The following is a 21,116-nucleotide window of genomic DNA, read 5'->3' on the forward strand; positions in this document are numbered from 1 at the left end:
ATGCACAGGAACTACTTCAGAGTTTTAAAACCTTGCTTTTAATAAGTTCTTGCATTACACAAGAATGAGTGGTTTTGAGAACTGGTACTGAGGAACAGAGTTGCAGGGTGAGTGGGTAGGGCAGTGCATCACCCATGCTCTGAGCTGTTCCCCTCTGAGAACAGTCCTTAGAGCCCTAGAAGAGACTCATTTTGTTAAACATCTTATTTTATTTTTTATAATGCTGACAGACTGAGTTACATTAGCTTTTCATTTAGTAAGGAGGAATGAATCACTTGGTGTTAGCATAAAACTGAGTCTAATAGAAACAGAAGTGGCCCACAATAAAATTGCTCAGAGTGTGACAAAGGCCACCCTCAGTGCAGCTGTAGTTTGCCTGAGCCCTGTCAGTTGCAGTTTGCCTGTACCTGGAATAGAGATCCTTTACCCACCAAGTCAGGTGGAGCTAAGAAGGTTCTTTAGCTACTTCTGATAGGTACACAGGACTGAGGGGCCGGGGCAGTGGTAACCCTGAGCAAGAGCTAGCTGAGAATAGAGAAGGGCATTAGACCCTAGCTTATGAAAAAAATCACCTGAGTTGCACTATTAAAAGTACATTTAGAAAATTTAGTACAAGTCTGTAATAGTAACAAAGGCAGTGATTGCTACATGCTCAGTAACTCACAAGTTCTGTAGGATATGTGTAATGTTGATAATTTTTAGACCTCTTTAAGCTGCCATTCTTTCCTGGATTTGGGTTGTGTTCAGTGCTCTCATGGAAGAGCACTGTTTTCTGCTGTGTTTTACCTGAGAAAGAACTGTCCCTCTGTCCTGTTAGTGAGGCACAAGTTCACATAACCCTGGGGTTGGCTCTGTGGCTCACTTCACCCAAACACTCCCTGTAGAAGCATCAGCTGCAAAGAGGTGGATTGTACGAGGAAGTGCAGAGGTTAATGCACATTTAATGCTATGTGGAAGCTTTATCTATGTCTAAACACTGCAATGTCCAGGGTCAGACTGACAAAGGGAAAAGAGCAGGACATCAAGAGAGTGTGTGGAGTAGTTCCAGTGCCAAGACATATTTCAAGATGTGCTTATAAAACACAAGCGTTCAGTAATGTGAGTGACACTTGGAAATGTCTTACTTGGCTGTGACTAGTATTTTTTAAAAAACTTACAAACCTGAACTCCCACAGCCTTCTCTGGGGCATGGGGAGGGAGGTGATGGGGACCTCTGTGTACCTTGTAGAAATGGAGCCTTTTACCACCCCAAGAGCTCTATGCTATGTGTGAGGTAAGATTTCAGAGACCCCACGGTGACTCCTTCGCTCTCCTTCTGGTGAGAGAGTCCGTAACGCACTTCAGAGAGCACAGAGAAGGCCAAAGCAGAAGGTCTCTGTCCTAGGCTGAGCTCTGTGGAGCCAGGACAAGGATCAACCCCAGGGTGAAGGTCCCACCTAACAGAACTGGTAGTTGTTGCCCTTGAGAAGGGGCTGCCCACTCTCCTCTTGCTCGCAGGACTCCTCACAGCAGCCGGTGTCACAGCCACTGTCTTCCTCAGCACTGGAGGGGAGGTTGGTGTAGTCCTTGAAAGAAAAGGAAGAAATGTGTTTTGGTCCCTTTGACTGTGTGTGACACCTGTTCCCGTGTGGGTGATGTGCTCACTCCACATTACCACCCTTTGCTGTGCCCACAGGGCATGACTAACAGGCAGGGCAGGCGTGTGCCTGTGCTTTTGTGGACACCTAGTCCAGAGAGAATGCACAGTAAGTCCAGGGGAATGGGCAGGGTGCTGTGCTGGGAGTGTGTGACTGCCTGTCACAGAGAGGTTTCTGCCAAGAAGCTGTGCTCCCTTGTACAGCCCTCTTTGGCCATGGTGGGGAATGACCTAACCCTTCAGCTGGATGCTTCTCTGCACTTCCCACCAACACTGCACTGCTCCCTTCAGCTATTGGTAAGGCATATCACAGAAAACGTGTCCAGAAGCTGTGTTCATGTAGGGGGAAAGACATCCTCCCCCTTCTCTCCAGAGGTCCTCACCTGTTCCTTGTGCACCTCCAGCTCTTTTTGGATGAAGCAGCCAATCTGGTCGAAGGTGGGTCTCCGTGTGGGCTCCAGGCTCCAGCACGCCTGCATGATGCTGTACCTGCAGGGCCAGACAGGGACAGGGAGGTTGCATGGTGCTGCTGGAGGGTCTGCAGCCCCAGGTTCTTCCCTGCAGCACTCTATGTCAGGGACTCCGCACTGAGCAGCCCCTTGCCTTCCATAAAACCCATGGTGAGTGCATGGGCAGTGCTCCAGGGAATGGTGAGCACTGGAGTGGATGGAGCAAACTTCAACGAGAAGATTTATGCCACCAAGACTTCAGGCTTACATTCATTACCCTCCTGTAGCCCAGTCAGGCTTGTCTTCTCATAATCATAGTCAAAAGAAGCTAACTAAAAAAAGAGAAAACCCCACCAAGTTCAGGAATGTAGACATGTAATGTGAGTGTTCTCATCCTCCTGTCCCTAAACAGGAAATGCTGCATAGACTACCCCAGGCCTTGTTTTCCTGCAGGGCCAAGGAGCAGCCTGGTAGGATCCATCCTTAACCTCGAGGCAGACACCTGGGAGCAGCAGGCAGAGCTGTGGACAAGGTCTCTGTGCCATGTCCCTGCCTGTTGCCATGAGGCAGCTCCAGCCCTCCTGTGGCTGCTGTGTGAATCTCAGTGCATCCACTCACATTTCCAAGGGAGCAAAGTCAGGCCTGGCCATCTGGTATCCCTGCTTCACCATGCTGTAGAACTTGCTGTTCACCACCATGCCGGGATAGGGGCTCTTCCCTGTGACAATAAAAGGAGCAGAGGTGGCCCTCAGACCAGAGTGTTCAATACTCCAGCCTTGAGGGATGGGAAGAGGCAGCCTGGAGCATTGCCTGAGCCAGTGCTACCCAGGGAGGTCAGAGTTAGAGAAAATGATGTGAAATTCTTTGGTTTGAATGGTTCTTCTGGGAAATAACACAGTGTTTTATAGCCCTGATAAACCTAGATTTTTGTCAACCTTCCTCCTTTCTTGGAAATTTTTCTGCAGATACATAAGGTTAGTAGTGAGCCATGGAAAACAAAAGAGGTTTGCAAGCTTGCTTCTTTCTTACCAAGGGAGAAGATCTCCCAGAGCAGGATGCCATAAGACCACACATCACTCTGCACTGTGTAAATACAGTCAAAGATGCTCTCTGGGGCCATCCATTTCACGGGCAGGCGGGCCTGGAAGAGCAGAGAGTCCTGCAGACTGGGACAAGCTGGCAGCTTGTGCTACACCCTGTCTGTCCATGCTCCAGCCCCACCCTACCCTTGTGCCTTCTCTTGTGCCCACTTCTATTACTTACATTGCCTTTCACAACATAATTGGAGTCATTCATGATGTCCCGGGCCAGGCCGAAGTCGCAGATCTTGGCTACCCGTCCATCTGATATGAGCACATTCCTGGCTGCTAAGTCACGGTGGATGCACTGGGGAGAGGAGACCACAACTGAGACCCACTCACTGACTCCCAGCAGTCCCAAAAATTCCTACAGCCTAGGCCTGCCACAAAACAATGCTTGTAGGGGCAAGGGAAACGTGCATGAAGAGCCCCTGTCTGAGGCACCATGTCATGTACAAACTACATTTGTGGCTCTCTTTCAAGCACTTCATTTGCAATGTTAAGACACCGTGGCATTTCATGCTCTGTTCTTTAACCACTCATGGGGCTGTCATCTTCCCCACAGGGGGAGGCTCAGAACCAGGGGCTCTTAACACTGTCCTCATCTCTGAAACAGTCACAGGGTGACTCTGACACTTGGAGCCAGCTCTGGCAGTCAGCTCAACAGCCACTTTCAGTTCCCTGTCCCTGGAGTAGTAGAGACGTTGCCAAAGTGAAAAAGCTTCACAACAAAGTTCCTGACCTTGTGCAAAAACGGGAGAAAATGTTGAGACCAGCATGATGCACGGCCCTGGGTTCCCCCTGTCACTGCTCTGCCATGATGGCCATGGGAGACAAAGGCTCTGGAGGGAACACCAGGGCCCAGCCTGTCTGAACCCAGCAGACAGAGCAGAGAGGCTCATTGCCAGCAGCAGCTCCCTTGAGCTAGGCTACCCCATCCAAAGACACCCCAAGCCTCCTGCAGCCAGGATGGGTGGCTCCTGCTTGGCTGGACTTGGTTTCCCACTCGGTGTGCTGGGAGCAGTGGTCCCATTGGCACTCACGTTCTTTGATGCGAGGAATGCCATGCCCTGGGCCACCTGGCTGGAGAACTGTAGCAGGTCAGAGAGATTGAGGGGACGTAGATCCTCCCTGGCTTCACCTTCTTCCTCCAGGCTTCTCCCTGAAATTAAGAGATTTAGATTTGCTGTAAAGCTGGTGAGTAACTCAAACTGTGGCATGTTGTGGTTCCCAGAGTTAAACCAGACAGGATGGGCAAAAGAAAGAAATCACGAAATCACAGAAAGGAGCCTTTGACTCACCCCTGACTTGCCCAGAATCTGATGCTGCTGAAGATGATGATGACGACACAGGCCTCATTTCAACATATGTTTCCAAACCCTGGCTTGAAAAGCCACTGTCACTGAGTAAGAAGCAACAGAGGGGGGGGATGCTGTTAGAACCCTCCAGCAGTACCTTCTGCCCTGTTCCATATCCACCAAGAGGAGAAACCACATGCCTGCCTGCAGAATGTGACTTAGAGAAAGGCAAAGGCAAACTTGAAGCTGATTCAGAAGAGAGACCTGGGCCATCTGTGTTGTGGGGCTCCAGGAACTGTTCTCCCTTCTTTAAGCTCTTGGCTGATGGGGAGAAGTCAGCTTCATCCTACCAAACCCAGGTGTCCAATAGTGCAGGAAGCCAGAAAGTTTTGTTTCTGAATTATGGAAGGACAGAGAGGGCTGGAACCTGGATTTATTGTGGGATATTCAATGACTGCTCTCAAAGTCTTTGAAAAACTTGGAACTATGACCAGGTCTAAACACATCCAACCCCGGTGGCTTTTCCATCCTGGTATCCTGCCAGTCCCCAGCCCTTTGACCCTGATCCCTCTCCAGCACAGTGCTCTTCACACTCCTCCCAATGAGCACCCAGGCCCTGCACTGCTCAGCCCTGCAGCCACCCCAGCTCTGCTCCTACCTGCGGATGTATTTTTTCTCTAGCTCAATGTTTTTGTAATCAGCAGCACTGTCTAAAGAGGTGTCCAGGGCAGAATCCTGGATAATGATGGATTCAGCCTTCTTCCGCAGGAAGTTCAGCAGATCTCCATAGCGACAGTACTCAGTGATGACAAGGATTGGGCCTGGGGGAGCAGAGAAAAGCTTCATTAAGGAATGAGGTTGCTGTGACCTGCCCTGAGGATTGCTTTCCCTGAGAGGGCAGCAGAATCCACACAGCCCATCAGCTCATGCTGTGCCTCACAGGAGGGGCTCTGCCAGGGTCTGTGGGGGCAGTAGGGCTGGGGGTCCTACCTCCACAGGTACATGCCCCCAGCAGGTTGACAATGTTCTCGTGGTGCCCCAAGTGACTCAGGATCTTCAGCTCAGACATGAGAGCCTCCTGCTCATCCGTGTCTGCTGATGCTGTGAGGTCAGAGAAGCACTGCGTGAAGGAGTGAGGGAGGGACAAGGGGGAGATTAAGGAGAGGACAGAAAAAGGTGTTGACAGTTATGGAATAAAAGGAGGAGACACACTCAGAGTGAAAACTGTGTCCTCTAACTGTGCCTCTGGCCTGCCCTGTCCACAAAAAAGGCAGTAGTGTGATTCCAGCATCTGGTACTTGGCACAGAAACAACTTTTAAAAGTAGATCTTGCAGCCTGTGAGCACCAACATCTGGTGAACACACACTGCATCCTACCCAAAGGAGCTTGGAGGATTTCAGCCCTTGCAAGTTGCTCTGTGCTCACCCTTTAGCATCTTCACAGCCACTTTGAGCACCGAATCTTCTTTGCCCAGCCCAAAAGCTGTGGCTTCTACCACTTTTCCAAAGGCTCCTGCTCCAAGAGTTTTTCCTGCAGAGAGAAAAAAAATGAACTTTTAAGACATTTTATGGAGAAAAATTGAGCACTTGTCCTGCACACAGCCTTGAGGAGGATGTCTGGTGGATGAGGATTCCTGCTGGGCTCACACAAGATGATACATCCCTTAGTCAGGAGCTGGAAAACATCTGTGGGGAACTCTACTGTGAGCAAAGATGGTGTGAAAGAGGCCATTTCCAAACTGTGCCTTAGGAATGACCTCACATGCAAGAGGAGGGATGTTATCCCTGCAGTCTTCCTTGGAGCCAAGCAGGGAGGGGAGGTTGCACCCTACCTCTTCCCACCCTGTGTGGAAGAGAGCAGCAAGGCGTGGTTAAGGATGCTGCTGGAATGTCTGGATGCAGCTTTGGGTATCACCCATAGCTTTGGCTCTGACTCTTGGAACATTTCAGCTCTCTGATGAGCATCATGCCACCAGGCAAGTAGCAGGGAAGGTTTCTTACCAAACTGGAGGTTGTTCCTTGGAAACTCCCATTTCTCATTGTATGGCAGCTGAGTGGGGTCGATAAAGATGTAATTATTGCCTTCACAGGCCTCAATGATCTTCCACCGCACCTGGTACTTGGGTTTCTGTAAGGAAGAGACTCCAGTTGCTCAGAGATTCCCAGGCTGGGAGGGTTCCCCAGCCTCAGCACCCACTCAAGCTCACTCTGCAGGTGCAGAGGGAAGATACAGATTTCAGCCCATCAAATATCTTCTGAACCTGGACTGAGAGAGGTTTTTTCTGGACAGCCTGGGCTCTTTGCAGTTATGAAGTCCCCCCAAGTCATCACCTGTGACTGAGAGAGGCTCTATTGCCACTGGAAGCAGCCTGTTGCCATCACTTGGGATGGCAGAGCTGGGACATCCAGCGTGTCCCACCAGAGCAGGGGCTGACAGTGCCCAGCTGGTGCTGGAGGGAGATGTCCCCTCTGTGTCTCCTTCCTTGGACCCCTGGTTGCTGAGCACAGCAGAACAGTGGAGCCAGCCCAGCCCCACTTCCCTTACAAGGGTAAAATAAAAAAGGAGAAAGAGAAGTAAGAATTTCTCTTTTCCAAGAATGTCATGGCAGAAGTAACCAGGCAGGGCAGAGAAGCAATGCTGGAGCCTTGAGCAGAGAAGGCTGGTACCTGTCTGAGATAGGTAACCACTTATTTATAGACACATCCTGCTTCTCTTGGGCTGGCAAGCCCTTCCAAAAAGCTGTGTATTTCAGATCTGTGCTTACACATTGATCCATCTTTCTCTTTCTCTGGACTACTGTTCAAAGGCAGCTCTGCCTGCTAAGCTGTAGGTGCTTGTCTGAGAGAGGGCTCTGATGGATCTTCTGACAACCAGCACCAGAACTTTGCTGCAAAATTTTTAGCCTTGATGTGCTGTCAAAGGAAGGGTGTCAAAAGGAAGAGATGAAAACCAGGAGATTTTCACCCACTGATGAAGCAGAGGTGGCTACTGATTGGTTCAGTTTGTGGAAAAAACAGAGAAGGAATCCAAATGCTGGAAATGAGCCTTGCAAAGAAAATGGGGCAAGTTCTTATATAAAAATAGTGACCAAGCCTTCCTGGAAACAATCTTCTTTTAACATCATCCTGTTTCTCCACAAAAACAGTTTTTTATAAAGCAGTGAGCAGAATAAAAAGTAGATGCAAAGTGCAAACCTCTTTTTTTTTTCTCCCTTAATTCAGTCCAAGGATTTATGGGGACCAGAGCAAAACCAGGGGCAACTGACAGCACAGAGTGAGCACCTTTGTCTAACACCAAACAATAACCACACAGACCTCTGGGCTACAAGACTGAAGGACCAGGGCAGGGGAGGGATTAATACACTGGGTTGGGTGCATGAGCTTTGTCCTGCAGCAGAAAACTCCAGGGGGAAGCTGAGAGGCAGGGGAGGGGAAGGAGGCAGCATCCTGGTACCTCCAAGCTGAATGGTCCCTCCCTGGCTGCCAGCAGAGGCTCTGTGGCCTCTGAGTGTGGGCAGCCCTCGCAGCCCTTGCCCTGGAACAGGGATTCTGACCTGGTTGTACTTGTAGAGCAGGAAGAGGAGGAGGAGCAGCAGCAGCACCAATGCCCCTATGCAGGAGGAGAGGACAGGGCTGAAGAGCTTGTTTGGAAGGGCCATGACGCTCCCTGGAAGAGGAAAAAAAGGAGAATGAGTCAACACTCTTCTTTCAATCCCAACTCTGGGAGCATTTTGCCCAGCTATTCACTTTGGATTCCTCTGTATGCCACACACCCAGCACTGCTCTCAGTGCCCCCTTTTGGGAGCTGCTGGGAGCTGAGGGAAGGTCTTGATGCCAAACTCTAGGGTGCAATGGTTCTCCTCATGCCCCCCTATTTCCACACAAACAGCACGAGGTGCAGGTCAGACTGACTGGGGACCAAGATCTGTGTGGCGAGAACAGCCCCACCAAAAGATGGAGCCCCAGTATTTTTGTGGGCTGAGAAAATGCTGGATGCACCATGCCCTGGAGCTGAGTCCTGCAGATGTAAGATGCTCATGGTGTGGCTCAGCCTTTCAGGCTATAACCCAGCCAGAAATTCCCACAGAGCTCTTGGGACTGGCAAACACCAAAGTCTCACACATGTGAGGGTAAAGGGCTTGTGGAATCTGCTCCAGCTCTCTTGCAAGACAGTGGGGATATACATAAAGGATGTAATCTCAAAGCCCCCAGATTCCCTCCCACTCTACCAAGCTGATGGTTTGTATCTTACTGGTGATGGTGAGCGAGTGGAACATGTCAGAGGCATTCCCTTCCCCATTAATGGCCACGCAGCAGAAGGTGAAATTGTCACCCAGCTCCTGGAAGAGGATGATGCTCTCCACCTCCACCTCTTGGAAGGGTAACATATTCACCACCTGGGGTCTGGAGTCATTCTGTATCAGTCTGTAGTCCTCACTGTACCTGCAGGGATGGCAAGAGGAGACAGTGAGTGCTCTGCAGCTCACAGCTGAGTGTGGGCCTGTGTCAGACTAGAGATGAGACAAAGGGAATTAGGGTTGCAGCTCTATGAGATGTGTTACTCTATGCTCAGTTAAAGACCTCTCCCTGAACACCAGAGCCCTGTATAGACAGAGCTATGACTGCCTTATGTGGCTCAGCACACATAATTAACACTTTTTGTGTTCTGCCATCAGTCCCTTCAGTGGGGCTGGTCCTGAGACACAACAGCTCTCTCCAGGCAGCTGCAGTTTCTTCCCTGTAGCTCAGTAAACCCATGACTGTGTAGCTCAGTAAACCCATGCTCTACAGAGCCTCAGACCCGTGGAAGTCCCAAAAAGATGACTGGGCCAGCCAGGATGTACCTCTACAGCAACATACACCAGGGCACTTCCCCAAGGGATCCATGTGTTCCTTGAAAAAGCATGGGGAGAACGTGAATCACAGGTGGACAATCTCTTCAAGCTCAGGACTTTAGGAATAGAAAGTGCCCCCTCTTCTCAGGCAGACCCCAAGAACCTCTTTTTCCAGCAGAGCAACATCCCTGTTGCTGTTACTGGACAGGCTCTGCTGTGTTGCCTGCCCGGGGGCCCAGCTGGTGCTGCTCAGAGAATTCCAGCATGGCAAGGGCAGGGCAGTCCCTGGGCAGTCCCTGGGCAGTCCCTACCTGTCCGAGTGCAGGGGGCACTGGTACCACTCGATGCGGGGGGCAGGGTACCCGATGGCCGTGCACTGAAGGATGTTGGGGTCATCCGCTGGCACCTTGATTTTGCAGACCCTTGGAGAAGCTGTTGGGGAAGTCACATAGACAGTGAATGCTGTGACCAGAGGAAAAGCACATTCCCCATACCCTGGTTTCCTTTCCATGTGTGCAATAAACCAGAAGGAACCCCTGTGCTACACAGAGGCAGGTTTGGGCTGGGTCTGTGTGTCGTGTGGGTGCTGAGCTGGAAGCAACCTGGTACCCCAGTCAACTTTCTTTCTAACTAGGAAGCAGTCCCACGGGCAAGCAGGGTGAAAGAATGGACAAGCACTTACATTTCAGAGAGATACTGAAGGTAACTGAAGCATTGGTCACATTGTTGAGGGCATAAAACATGTAGAAGCCTCCCTCTCCTTCCTGCAGGCGGTTCAGGACGAGTGTGTTGTTGTACCTGCTCACAGAGAGAAAAACACTGTCAGGAGCACAGGCCTTGCTCAGTGAGATGCTGCTGTTTCCTGTGCTCTGGAGCAGGGAACACTTCCAGCATTAATCCCTGCCTGTTGCTTCTTTGGGGGAAGTAGGGAAGGACTGATCTTCCTTAGAGCAAATACCTTCTGCCACAAAGTGCACTTCAACACTTCTGAAAGGCTACAGGTGGGTGAAGGCTCAGAAATAATTTAACATCCAAATCTTGCCTTTCAAGGGTCATGGGATGCTGGTCCTCTTGCCTTTGGCAGAATGAGTTTCTCCATGAAGTTGTGCTCCCTAGGTGCCCACTCCCCTCTGCTCCTAGCTCATTTCTCAGCCCCCAGTGCAAGAAAGAGTTCACCCTAAATTTTTGCCAAGTGGTAAAGTTCCTCTTGTGGATTGTTTTTTGTTTCTAAGAAAAAGAAAGGGGAATTGCCCAAAACCCCAACAAATGGAATGATTTTCTGTCAGTCTCCCCTTGGTCTCAGTTGGCTGTAGGCTTTGGAAGAGCAGACCTGTGCTCTCTGTTAGATCATATTCACATAACAATGTTTGTGACTTCTCTTGACACTGGGCTCTCAGTGCACACTCTTTTGACCTCAGAGCAGGGGATGGGTCCAAGGACCAGTGAGGGAATTAAGCTTTTTATTCTATTCATCCACTCCTGCAATTTCTTCTGGCAAGGAGAACGCAGAACTGAACAAGCAGATCACAAACGTGATACTGACTTCCACAAGGCTTTCTAAAGAGAAGGCTGCCAATTTAGAGAAGGGTGGTGTCCTCCTTGATCTGATCATACTGTGGCTTGCTAATAATACTGGAGAGAGAAAACAGAAATGCAGAACAGTTTCCCTCTTTAAAACCAGAGAGTTTTCTGTAGAATGGGGCCTGCCTGTCTCAAGGAAAGCTCTTTTGGAAACATGCCATAGCCAGTGCAGAAGACAAAGAGCACGTACCAGTTGTTCCCAGAGATCATTTGGCCCTCGAATGTGGTGGTTTTAGAGTTCCTTAAGGGATTCGTGTGTTCCCAGGCCCACTGGAGAAGTTCTGGGTAAGCCTTAATGTGGACCTGCAGCTTCACACTCTCTCCCAGAGCAACCTCCTGGCTGGTGGCTTGCCCTGGGGTCAGGTGCACGTAACCTCTCTCTGCAGAGTGGAGGAGAGCACGACTGTCAGCAGGCATGTCCAGAGACCTGGAATAACCCTTACACCAGCTCCATAAATGGATCATTATTGGAAAGAGCAGCCTCAGCTGGGAGACTGCAGGAGGGAATGAAACATTACACAGGTATGTTGCCAAAAGAGTGCTCTTAAATTACTTCTTTGTCATGGCACCTTGGACTACACTGCCTGAGGAGAGCTAGAAAATCTTAGTGAAGTCTCATGCGGAAAGGAGCTTTACATGCTGTATCCTAAGAAGTGATGAGGCTAAAACAGTATCTCATAATTGTTTGTAGAAGCTCTTTAGCTAAAATCTTGGCTTCTCACTAGGAAATTACTCAGATTGAGCCTTCTTTCTGAGCTGTGGTATGCAGCAGCTTTGGATCATCCAGCCTGTGAGCTGTGAGGATGAATTTTCCATCTTGATATACAAACAAGTGTGTAACAGACCTGAACCCCCTTGTGTGGATCTGTGACTGGAAGAGACAAAGATCCATACTCTGCTCATATGGCTCACCCTTCCTTCTAACCAGCCTTTCCTGGTCTTCCAGCACTACCTCACCCCATTCCCTTTTTACTGTTTCAAAGCTGTTTATGAATGCACAGAGACTGAGAAGAGCACTCCAATGTTTCATCCAGAGCCCAAGACATGCCCTCTGTCCCCTCAAGATACAAAGGGAACACCAGTTCCTTTCCTAACAGCTCCGTAGCTCTCACATAAGCCCTCAGGCACAAGTGAGAATTATGTTTTCAGCAACAAATCTAGGAAGAGAATGGAGGCAGAAGCAGCTCATACTCAAGGCTACACATGATTCAGCCCTACTGGCTTTTTGGGGAAGTACTCACCTACGACCTGAAGCATTGTTGAGGCATTCCTGAATCCTACTGAATTGTTAGCTATACAGATGTACTTCCCACTGTCTTCCATGGTCACTGCTGCAACGGACAGGGTGTCATTGATGAAGTAGTTACCATTTTCAAAGTCAGCTTTGTTAGTGTTCATGACCTGTCAGGCAGAGAGGGAACAGCACACATAGGAAGGGCAGAGCAAACACACCTCGCCTGCTCTGGGCTAGAGAGCTCATCACAGAGAGCAGCCTGTGTGGAGACCCAGAGACACAGTAAACCCCAGGATCCAGGGCAGATATTCCACAGCAGTTAGGTTATAGCTATTGTCAGCCTTCTGACTGCAACCTGGCCTTACACTGTGTGATCCCAACATACTTTGTGTGTTGTTTCATCTCCTTAACAAAGGCATCAGTAATAAGGATTTCTAGCAAACCTCATCTAACCATCTATCAGTTAGAAGTCAGCATCACAGAGATTTTGAAATGTATTCCTTTTCTTCACACATATCTTTTCTCTGGAGAACTCTGTCCTGAAAATATTTGCTGCTTTATAAGCCCTGGCAAGGCTAGGTGGAGAAATGTTGTTTTAATAGGTACTGTGGCTCCTGTCCAATAAACTCAGCTGAAACAACACACTCTTCCCTCTTGCAGCATGATTCTGAAAATAGGCAGGTGTTTTTTAATCCTATGTCATCCCAAAGAAAGGATATTCAAATTTCTCCAGCTTGAACAGGTGCTTTGGTTGGGTAGTTCAAGGCTTTGCTGTGGGTCTGGGCAGTTGTTCCTACCCTGTGTCCCCCAGTTTCCAGGAATGCCTCACACCCCAACTTACTGTCTTTGCTGCTGTCACCCATCTGATGTCGTACTTGTGGGAAGGAGCAATCACTCTGCAGGTGACTTGGAAAGGTTCTCCCACGATTCGCACATGCTCTGCAGGGTCCATCATCACCGACACAGGTTTCTCCAGTGCTGCACAAAGGCAAGCAGGGAAAGATCCAGGGTCAGCCTGTCCAGGGAGTCCATGAGCTTTGGAGACACCCCAGGACCTGGCTACCTTGGCTGGTGAGGCACTGGCACAGGTTGCCCAGAGAAGTTGTGGATGCCCCATCCTGAAGTGTTCAAGGCCAGGTTAGGTGGGGCCTGAACAACCTGACCCAGCAAGTAGCATCCCTGCCTGTGGCAGTGAGCTTGGAACGAGATGATTTTCAAGTCTCTTCCCACCCAAACTATTCTGTGACTCCATTCTATGATTCTACCTCCTCCTTGCCATCCTCTTTAGCCTCTTGACCCCTGCCTTCCCCTTCCCTATTGATCACCAGTCCCTTTTGAGCACATGTCTGTGGGAAGCAGTACAGGGGGGAGAACACAGCAGTCGGGACTGTGGGTTGAAAGGGAAGGAGAAGCTTCTGCCCTGGCTACAGATGGAGATCAGGGACCAAGGACTTGCAGAACATTGGAGAGATTGGTGGACACTTTCCTGTGGTCTGTGACAGTGCCTGCAAAGATTTGAAGACTGCTGAACCCATGCAAACTTATCTGAAGGAACCAATTTGCCAGAGGCTGATGGAATTTGGCCTTCATTAAATAACCTTAAGAAACTGCAGGTTCAGAAGGTTTTTCCTCCCACTGGCAAGGAGCTTTTCCTTGATTATCTACTATGGCCAGCTTAGCTATTTGTGGCCCTTAGGACAGCAACAACTCCAGTTCTTTACCTTCTTCTATAACCAGTCTTATTCTTGATGAACTCTTTATTTTTCCATTTATCTGTGCTTGGCATCGGTAAAAACCTTTATGCTTGCTTTGCACATTGTACAATCTTATTCCTTTCTCAGGACTGAAGGAGTAGTTGGTCCCAGGTGGGAGAGGAGAGGCATCATCCATTATCAGAGTCACGTTGGATCCGTACTCCGGGGCCGTGATGAGACAGGGGAGATCGGCATTCCCACCTTCGACTCCCCGGGTCCGGAAATAGGGGATGTACCACACGTTATCAGGGTCTGCAGAGGAGGCAGGACAGCTAGTGAGGGGGGTGAGAAAATGCACTGAGGCTGAGAAACACATTCCAGCAAAGGCAGGTCTCCAGCACTGCTGCCCAGAGGGAGTTCGGTGCTGGGGCAGCCCTGCTCAGCCCGCCTGACTCAGCCTCCAAACACTCACATGACAGACCCAGTTCCAGCTAAGGCATTTGAGGGGATCACAGCAACCAGCTCACAAATGTCCACGGATAAGGGAGGCTGGAAAGGATGCATACCTCTAATTACATTTTTCATGGTGGCGCTAGTTTTACTTGTGAGACCTCAGCTTCCCTGCTCAGGGCAGCACCTCTGGTACAAGGGAAGGGGTGAAGGCAAGTGGTAGAGCTACCACAGCACAGCTCCTTTTGGGATAAAAGAATATTTGGGGTTCATGTTGTGAGGATGTAATTCACTCCCTTATCTGAGGTACTGGCAATACAGTTCTCTGATTTGCAAATCTCAGCACTCATTACAACATAAACAGACTTACATCCCTGTTTTTTCAAGAAGGGAAGCCACAGAGGAAGGAGGGAGAGATCCAGGAGAGATCCACACATATATGAGATGTAGCTCTGTAGTTTATCCCAGTGCTTTAACCACGGGCTCGATTTTATGTGGACTCACACTGTTGTGGCTCCACCAGGAGCCTGCAGTGCTCCCCAAGCACACACACAAGAACAGCACAGCAGAAAGGACCTGCCAGTGGCTCCCTGGAAGGAGGCACACACACACAAGCACAGCACAGCAGAAAGGACCTGTCAGGGCTCCCTGGAAGGAGGCTGTTCTGTCAGTGGCTGTAGGAAGAGAGAAGCAGGGTTACCTCTCACAAACAGGTGGATGGCTGCCGTGCCCTTGTTGCTGCTGTTGACATAAGCACAAGTATAGGTGCCTGTATTCCTGTAAATGGCCTTGGGAATACTGAGCGTGCTGATGGTGTGGTTACTGAAGACATTCTTTTTGCTATTCCATGCAACCTCAGACTCTCCTGAGCACTGCAAGAGGACTGGATCACCAGTGTTGACAACCAGAGCAGGGAGGTCAGGGCTGATCACTGGAGATGCTGAGCCTGCAAGGGAAAGAGAGAGTGAGAATGCAGAAATGATCCCTAGAGAGTCTCTGTTGGAGTTCACACTGCTGAGAATAGAGTAGCTCAGCATTAGGAAAAGGCTGAGCTTGGGATTCAGACTGGATTTTTGGCTCACATCACTCCACCCATTCTTTGTCCCACCAGACCCTTATGGCCTGATACTCCAAAGAATGAATTTCAGGGAAGCAACACCACTCCTCCACAAATCCCTCTTCCCTGTCATTTGAACAAATAGAGCACTGGGACAGGAAAAACAATCATCTGGAGCTGATTAGGGCAAATGCCAGCTTGGCAATTGTTCCTGCTGATTTTTGCCTCTTCTTACAGCAGTTTTCCTTTTGTGGCAGAGCTGGAGCTGCTCTATGAGCTGGGTTAGCCCATAGCAACATTTGGTGGAGTTTAAGCCAAGTTTGGTGCATGGGGCTCTGTGTTGCATTGGTGCTGAGATGAGCTAGAACAGACCTGGAAGGTTCCTGCAGAGCAGGAGGTCAGTGCATATAAATTTGGGAAGACTGGCTTTTTGTTACCAAATACTGGATTTTGAAGGACACCTCCTCATGGGTATTGTGGAGTCACACACTGCATTCTCCTCACAGACACCAGCAAAACATTATTAAATGAGACAGCATTGTTATTCCTATTTGGGAGAGGAAGCTGAGGCATGAAAAAGCTAAACAGCTCATGAAAGCCCTTAGCTGCAGTTGTTCACAGAACACATCAGTCCTGCAGACACTGGCATCACAACCAGCCAGAGTTCTGATACATCTCTGCTTTGAAGATGCCTGCTCTGCTGGCTGAATAAAGGGGAACCAGGGTCCTACTCCAGCCTTAGTGTCAGAGGGAAATATTTTTCCCTTTTTTGCCCTGTCAGCGAGTTCTTTGAGTTACCACCTATATTTAGTGTGGGGGGAAGTGCAAAATGAATCAGTGCCACGGGGTTGGGGAAGAAGTGGTGCAGCCACCCCACGCCAGCCCCTCAGGGAGGACAGGAAACACATTGCAAATGGCTATCTGTGCCTGAGGGGCTCTGCACCCCCTTCCAGCCCCTATCCAGGGCTATTCTCCCACTTCTGCTTTCCTTCCCAGTCGCTAACCCAACCTCACATCTTAAGGGGACACACACCCTCATTCAAATAATACTAATCACAGAGGGAGCTGTGCAATTTATCAGTTCATTGCTGTGCAGGCAGTGATCCTCCTGCCATGGATACTGTCCCTGGAACAGCCAGCAGAAATGCATCCCCATCCTCATCCAGCCCTGATCTCAGCTGTTTTGGGGAGGAAAAGTACCTGGTGCCTAAGGTACAACTGTGTGTCCTGGGCTACCAGCTGTGCTCAGGGCTGTGCCATCCAAAGAGCAGCATTTGAGCCATCTTGGGCTGATGACTCCTTCATGCAACAAAGGGCTGAGAATATGAGACTCAAAACTCTGGAGAGCATTGCTGGTGTGTGTCAATGGCACAGCTGCCATGGGGGAAGCTCAGACAAGGCCTAGATCAAACTCACTGGTCCTGCGGGTAGAAGCAGAGGACAAGGATCTTTGGAGCATGGAATATTTGACATTTTATCTCCCTGATCTACTTCCTTTTTTTTTTTTTTTTTTTAATGCTTTTATCTTCCTGTGGAAAGAGGAGGAGCCCAGAGCAGAGAAAAACATATCCCAGAATAATCTACAAAGCTACATTTTCCACATATCTGAGGCAAAACATTCCTGCCTTTTTGCTAGGCTGTGCTTTCTAGTGGGGCTTGATATTTCTGTTGCTTTAACTCTTTGTCACTGGATCCTTTTCCCTCACCTACTCTTTGCTTTGGCTGTCCATCCACATCCAGGGCTTTGGCACTGTTTCATGGGGAGCCAAGTTCTTTTGACTCAGAGTTGTATTCAAACTAGTTCAGAGAAAGACCATGTTGTCACTTGTCCTTGGTTTGACCACAGCAGGAGGACAAGGAAAGAAAACAAAACAAACAGGAGTGATCTCACTGTGCATCTTTCTTGTCACCAGCTTACAGGTACTACTGAGATGGCCAGAAAAGGCTCTGGATAGCTGCTCTCCAGAACAGGGAGGGAAAAACCCTTCAGGCTGTCTCTAGAGACTCACATCAACAATATAAGCACCACACAAGTGGAGTGAGGACAGACAAGACAGACACTAAATGCAGGACAAGACTAGGCGAAGGTCACCCAAGCACCCATTCCTTCATGTGTGCTGGGGGATGAGTCAGAGCAGTGGGTCCTTTTCCAGAATGGGGAAGCAGGGCTGCTGGGGAGGCTCTCTGCCTGCTGACCACTGTGCAATCTTGCACGAAGCCCAAGGATGTCTCTCTTCTGCTCTCCAGCAGCTTCCGCAGCACTGCCAGTAACTGCTGGCCAGAGGTTTTGCCACACTTGGGTTGTGTAACCATGACCTCTCCTTACAGCTGCACACTCTGTCCCTGCCTCTCCTCTGCCAGCCAAAACACTGCTTTCCTCTGCTGAGCATTTGGTGAGTAAGGAGAAGTGAAGGCTGGTGTGACAGAAGTGCCCAAGATCCTTACAGAAGCCACCAGGATCTTGAGTTAGTCCTGGGGAGTAACTAGGATAAGGTCTGACCATACCAGACCTGAGCTCCCTTTGTCCCACCCTCAGTGATAGCAGGGGAAAGTTTAATTTCTGACGACCCCTTTCCCAGAGTCACCTACAGTATTTGGGTACTGGGGATGGAGAAAAGTGTGCTCATGGCAGCTCTGCTTGGGACTTCGACCTTAGAGGTTTAGATTACCCACAATAAGAAAACAAAACCCCCAGGAATACACCTCAAGATGGCCAAGATGCAAGATTTAAAACATTTTCTTTGCTTGGCCTGAGCTCCTTACTCTCCCTCAGCAAGAGCCCAGATCACAACAATCACATCAGCCCTGGTCCTCATGGAAGATGCACGTGCAATCCAAGAGGTAGGAGAAGGAAATCAGGCTCCAGCTGAAGGCTATGACTTTGTAGAACTTTGGCATGGTGCAGCTTTGTGCTGCAAATGGCCAGCAGTGCTGGTACTCACACAAATGTGTGTTCTACAGCCTGACATGGCAGACAGTGCCTCATGAAATGTCACAGCTGGTGATCTGCACTGGCCAGTGGCTCAGGAACCTTTGGAGAGATCCTGAGAGCTATTGTTATGATCTCTCACAGACCTGTATTACTCCTGCCTAGTCCCTCTTATGGTAGAAAACCACAAGAAATTAAAAACCCTGCAGCCTTCACAGTCCAGTTCCCAGCACAGCAGACCTAGAAAATTCTGCCTAACATGTTGTAAATTTCACTTAAAGTGAAAAACAAGTGAGAGGGATGCAAATCTCCTGGGCTGAAAACACAAGCACTGCAGTGGCCCAAGAAGGATTTGCTGCCTACCTGCCACATGCTAATAAATGCTTTCCCCACAGGCTGTCCCCTTACAAGGATGACTTCACACCACAGTGTCACTGTGTCCTCAAGCAAGCTCAAGAGGAATATTAAGGTGAGTGCCACACAGGACCTGAGAGGTTCCCAGCACTTTAAATTGCAAGAGTAGTAATGCTGGTTTCCACCTCTTTGGTTGTAAACCTCAAAACAGGCTTAGTGACTCTTTTTTGAGGTTGGTGGATTATCACCTCCTGGCCATCTCTGCAGCCTTAAAAAAACAGGCGTTTTCACCTTTCCCTCCTTGGCTGGCTGAGTTCTGTTTCCATCACATCCTGGCTCTACAGCCCTGTTGTGTGTGCCACCACCACCAGAAACCAGCAATCCTCAGACACTCCAGCTGGGCATGAGGTGCTTTGGAAGGTGCCAATGCAGCTGATTTTCCTGACTCCTTCACCTACAGACCAAACATCTCCAACTCCTTCCCTATTTGAGCAAATTGTTACTTCGGGAAGAGCTTCCCTCAGGACACAGTTGCTGCTGAACCATTCCTTCATCTTAAACCCTGTCCAGACCCATAGAGAGGGAAGTTTTCCTCTCCTACCTGCCCCCAGCCAAGGCTCTGCACATGCACCTCTCCATCCTCCTTGGCCTCACCTTGGCAGGGCTGCAGGTATCCAGGAGCAAGCCAGGCTCCAGAGCCAACACAGAGCAGCAACACACCCTCTTTCCACCACTGCCCTCCCTCTCTAATTGCAGCCAGCTCTGGATGACCTTCAGGAAGCTGCTACAGCCAAGTCTGCACTGAATTCCAGCGCTGGTGTCTCTTCCCTGCAGTGCCACATTCCACCTGCCCATGCCAAGGATCCCTGAACCTGCTCACAGCAGTGTCCCCTTCTGCAGCAGCCCCCAGAAACAGGGACCATCCCAGCCCACAGCAGCTTTTTGGGACACATGACTGGGAGCCCAGCTTCACCCTCCACCTGCAGGAATGCAGCACTCACACCTGACACCCAGGAAACCCTCACCACATCCCAAAACTCCCCTGGAGTGACGTGAGGCTTTGGGAGTCAGTGCACTTACCTTGCCAGAAGGCAGCTGTGGTGAGCAGCAGGAGGAGAGCAGGACCCATGTCCCCAGGGACCGTGGTGTCCCCAGCGTGGAGCCAATGCTGCTGAAGGATCCTCTCAAGCAGTGGGTGCCTCTTCTCGTGGGCACCGTCCCCAGCGCTCCCTTGTTGGGAGCTTCTCCTTTCTGAGCTGACCACAAGTTAACAAATTCCCTATTTTGTTTGTTTTTGAAACAGGGGAAAAAAAACCCAGGCCGTGCTTTGTCACGTCACCAGTGACAAAGCCCACGGCAGAGGTGGGGCCACGTGCACGCCCTGCTGCAGGGTCCCCCTGCTGTTGGGGGTCCCCCTTAGGTCTCAGAGAGGAGTCCACCCCCAGGGCTGGCAGGGGCCACTGCACCATGCTGGGGTTTGGGATAATCCTGATGTTCTTTGGCTTCTGCCACTCCAGTCCCCAGGGACATTTGCACACTTTTGCCTTTCATAGGGACATAAAGTGTCCCTACACTTGCAGGCAGCAGATTCCATTTTATTTCAGCAGGACAAGTTTCACCTCAGTCCCAGTGGCTCTTGCTGGCTTTGGGACCTGAGGACCTTCACAGGACATGGCAAGCTCCCTCACAAAGCCAATTCAGCCTGGGGCAGCTCCCAGGTGGGCAAAAGCCTGTGAAGATGCCAAATTATTTTTTGTTAAGCAGAAGTGTGATTCCTGGTGCAGAGAGGCGTCCTGTGGCCACACAGGATCACCCCCAAGCCCCATGCCAGCTTCACCACCCTCCCTGGCAGGGAGACGTGCTGGAGTCCAGCATGCAGACCCCTTCTGGCTCCTGGCTGGGTTGGGGGGCACAGGGCCCCCCTGCTCTTTCCTGTCCCAGTACCTCCCAGCCTGGGGCTCAGGGTGCCTGTCACCACCAGGCAGCTGCAGGGCTCAAGCACAGACCCTTCCTCCCTGCCTGCCTGCTGGGGAGGCTGTTTACAGCTGTTCTGTAATTGACAACCTGGCAGGCACCTTGAAGCACTAATTAAATAGTTAGCTAATTAGCAGTGTTAGTAATTAATAAATCAGACACTTTGTTAACCCTCCATTGGACTGTGGGTCTTCCAAAACAGGTGTGAGGGAAGGTTTGAAGTAAGGCAGCTCTCCCAGGGACACCCAAGTCAGCAGGATTGGTGGATCCTGTCAGACACGGGGTGTCTCTTGCCCTCTGCTCTGTCTCTGGGTAACCTCACATTGCAGCAGAAGTTCAGAACTGTTCACAGCAGCTCTGGGGTGGGAAGTGACAGCCACCACCTCCAGTGCTGGGAAGGAAGCACAGGGGAGGAAGGTCCAGCCAGGGGCTCTGCCAGCTGCCCCAGCTGCAGCCCCAACAGCAGAGGGGTGACAGGAACACCACGACAAACCATGGGCAGAAAGGGAAGAGCTGTCCAAAATATCTGCACAGAGGTGGCTGTTG

The 21,116-nt window shown here is 50.2% G+C and overlaps 1 protein-coding gene across 1 annotated transcript; it reads right to left on the bottom strand.

Annotated features, from left to right (window-relative positions):
- Window positions 1-19: 19 nt before the first annotated feature.
- Window positions 20-19,872, bottom strand: CSF1R (colony stimulating factor 1 receptor). Its single transcript, XM_063413166.1, has 21 exons — window positions 19,677-19,872; window positions 14,957-15,202; window positions 13,834-14,118; window positions 12,954-13,090; window positions 12,120-12,279; window positions 11,069-11,258; window positions 9,980-10,095; window positions 9,609-9,729; window positions 8,715-8,905; window positions 8,017-8,129; window positions 6,464-6,590; window positions 5,889-5,993; window positions 5,453-5,563; window positions 5,121-5,283; window positions 4,466-4,566; window positions 4,208-4,326; window positions 3,349-3,471; window positions 3,115-3,226; window positions 2,704-2,803; window positions 2,020-2,125; window positions 20-1,565 (listed from the first exon to the last, which is right to left on the bottom strand). The coding sequence occupies exons 1-21, from the start codon at window positions 19,723-19,725 to the stop codon at window positions 1,437-1,439; spliced, it is 2,904 nt and encodes a 967-aa protein (XP_063269236.1). The 5' UTR covers window positions 19,726-19,872; the 3' UTR covers window positions 20-1,436.
- Between the last annotated feature and the right edge of the window lie 1,244 nt (window positions 19,873-21,116).

The sequence above is a fragment of the Prinia subflava genome, chromosome 16 (genome assembly GCF_021018805.1).
Source record: "Prinia subflava isolate CZ2003 ecotype Zambia chromosome 16, Cam_Psub_1.2, whole genome shotgun sequence".
Classification (NCBI taxonomy): Eukaryota; Metazoa; Chordata; class Aves; order Passeriformes; family Cisticolidae; genus Prinia; species Prinia subflava.

Coding starts and splice junctions, on each gene's coding strand:
- CSF1R (XM_063413166.1), bottom strand. CDS start 19,725: ATGGGTCCTGCTCTCCTCCTGCTGCTCACCACAGCTGCCTTCTGGCAA. Junction 3,227..3,348: donor ATTATGTTGTGAAAGGCAAT/GTAAGTAATAGA, acceptor CTGCTCTTCCAG/GCCCGCCTGCCCGTGAAATG. Junction 2,804..3,114: donor CTGGGAGATCTTCTCCCTTG/GTAAGAAAGAAG, acceptor TTATTGTCACAG/GGAAGAGCCCCTATCCCGGC.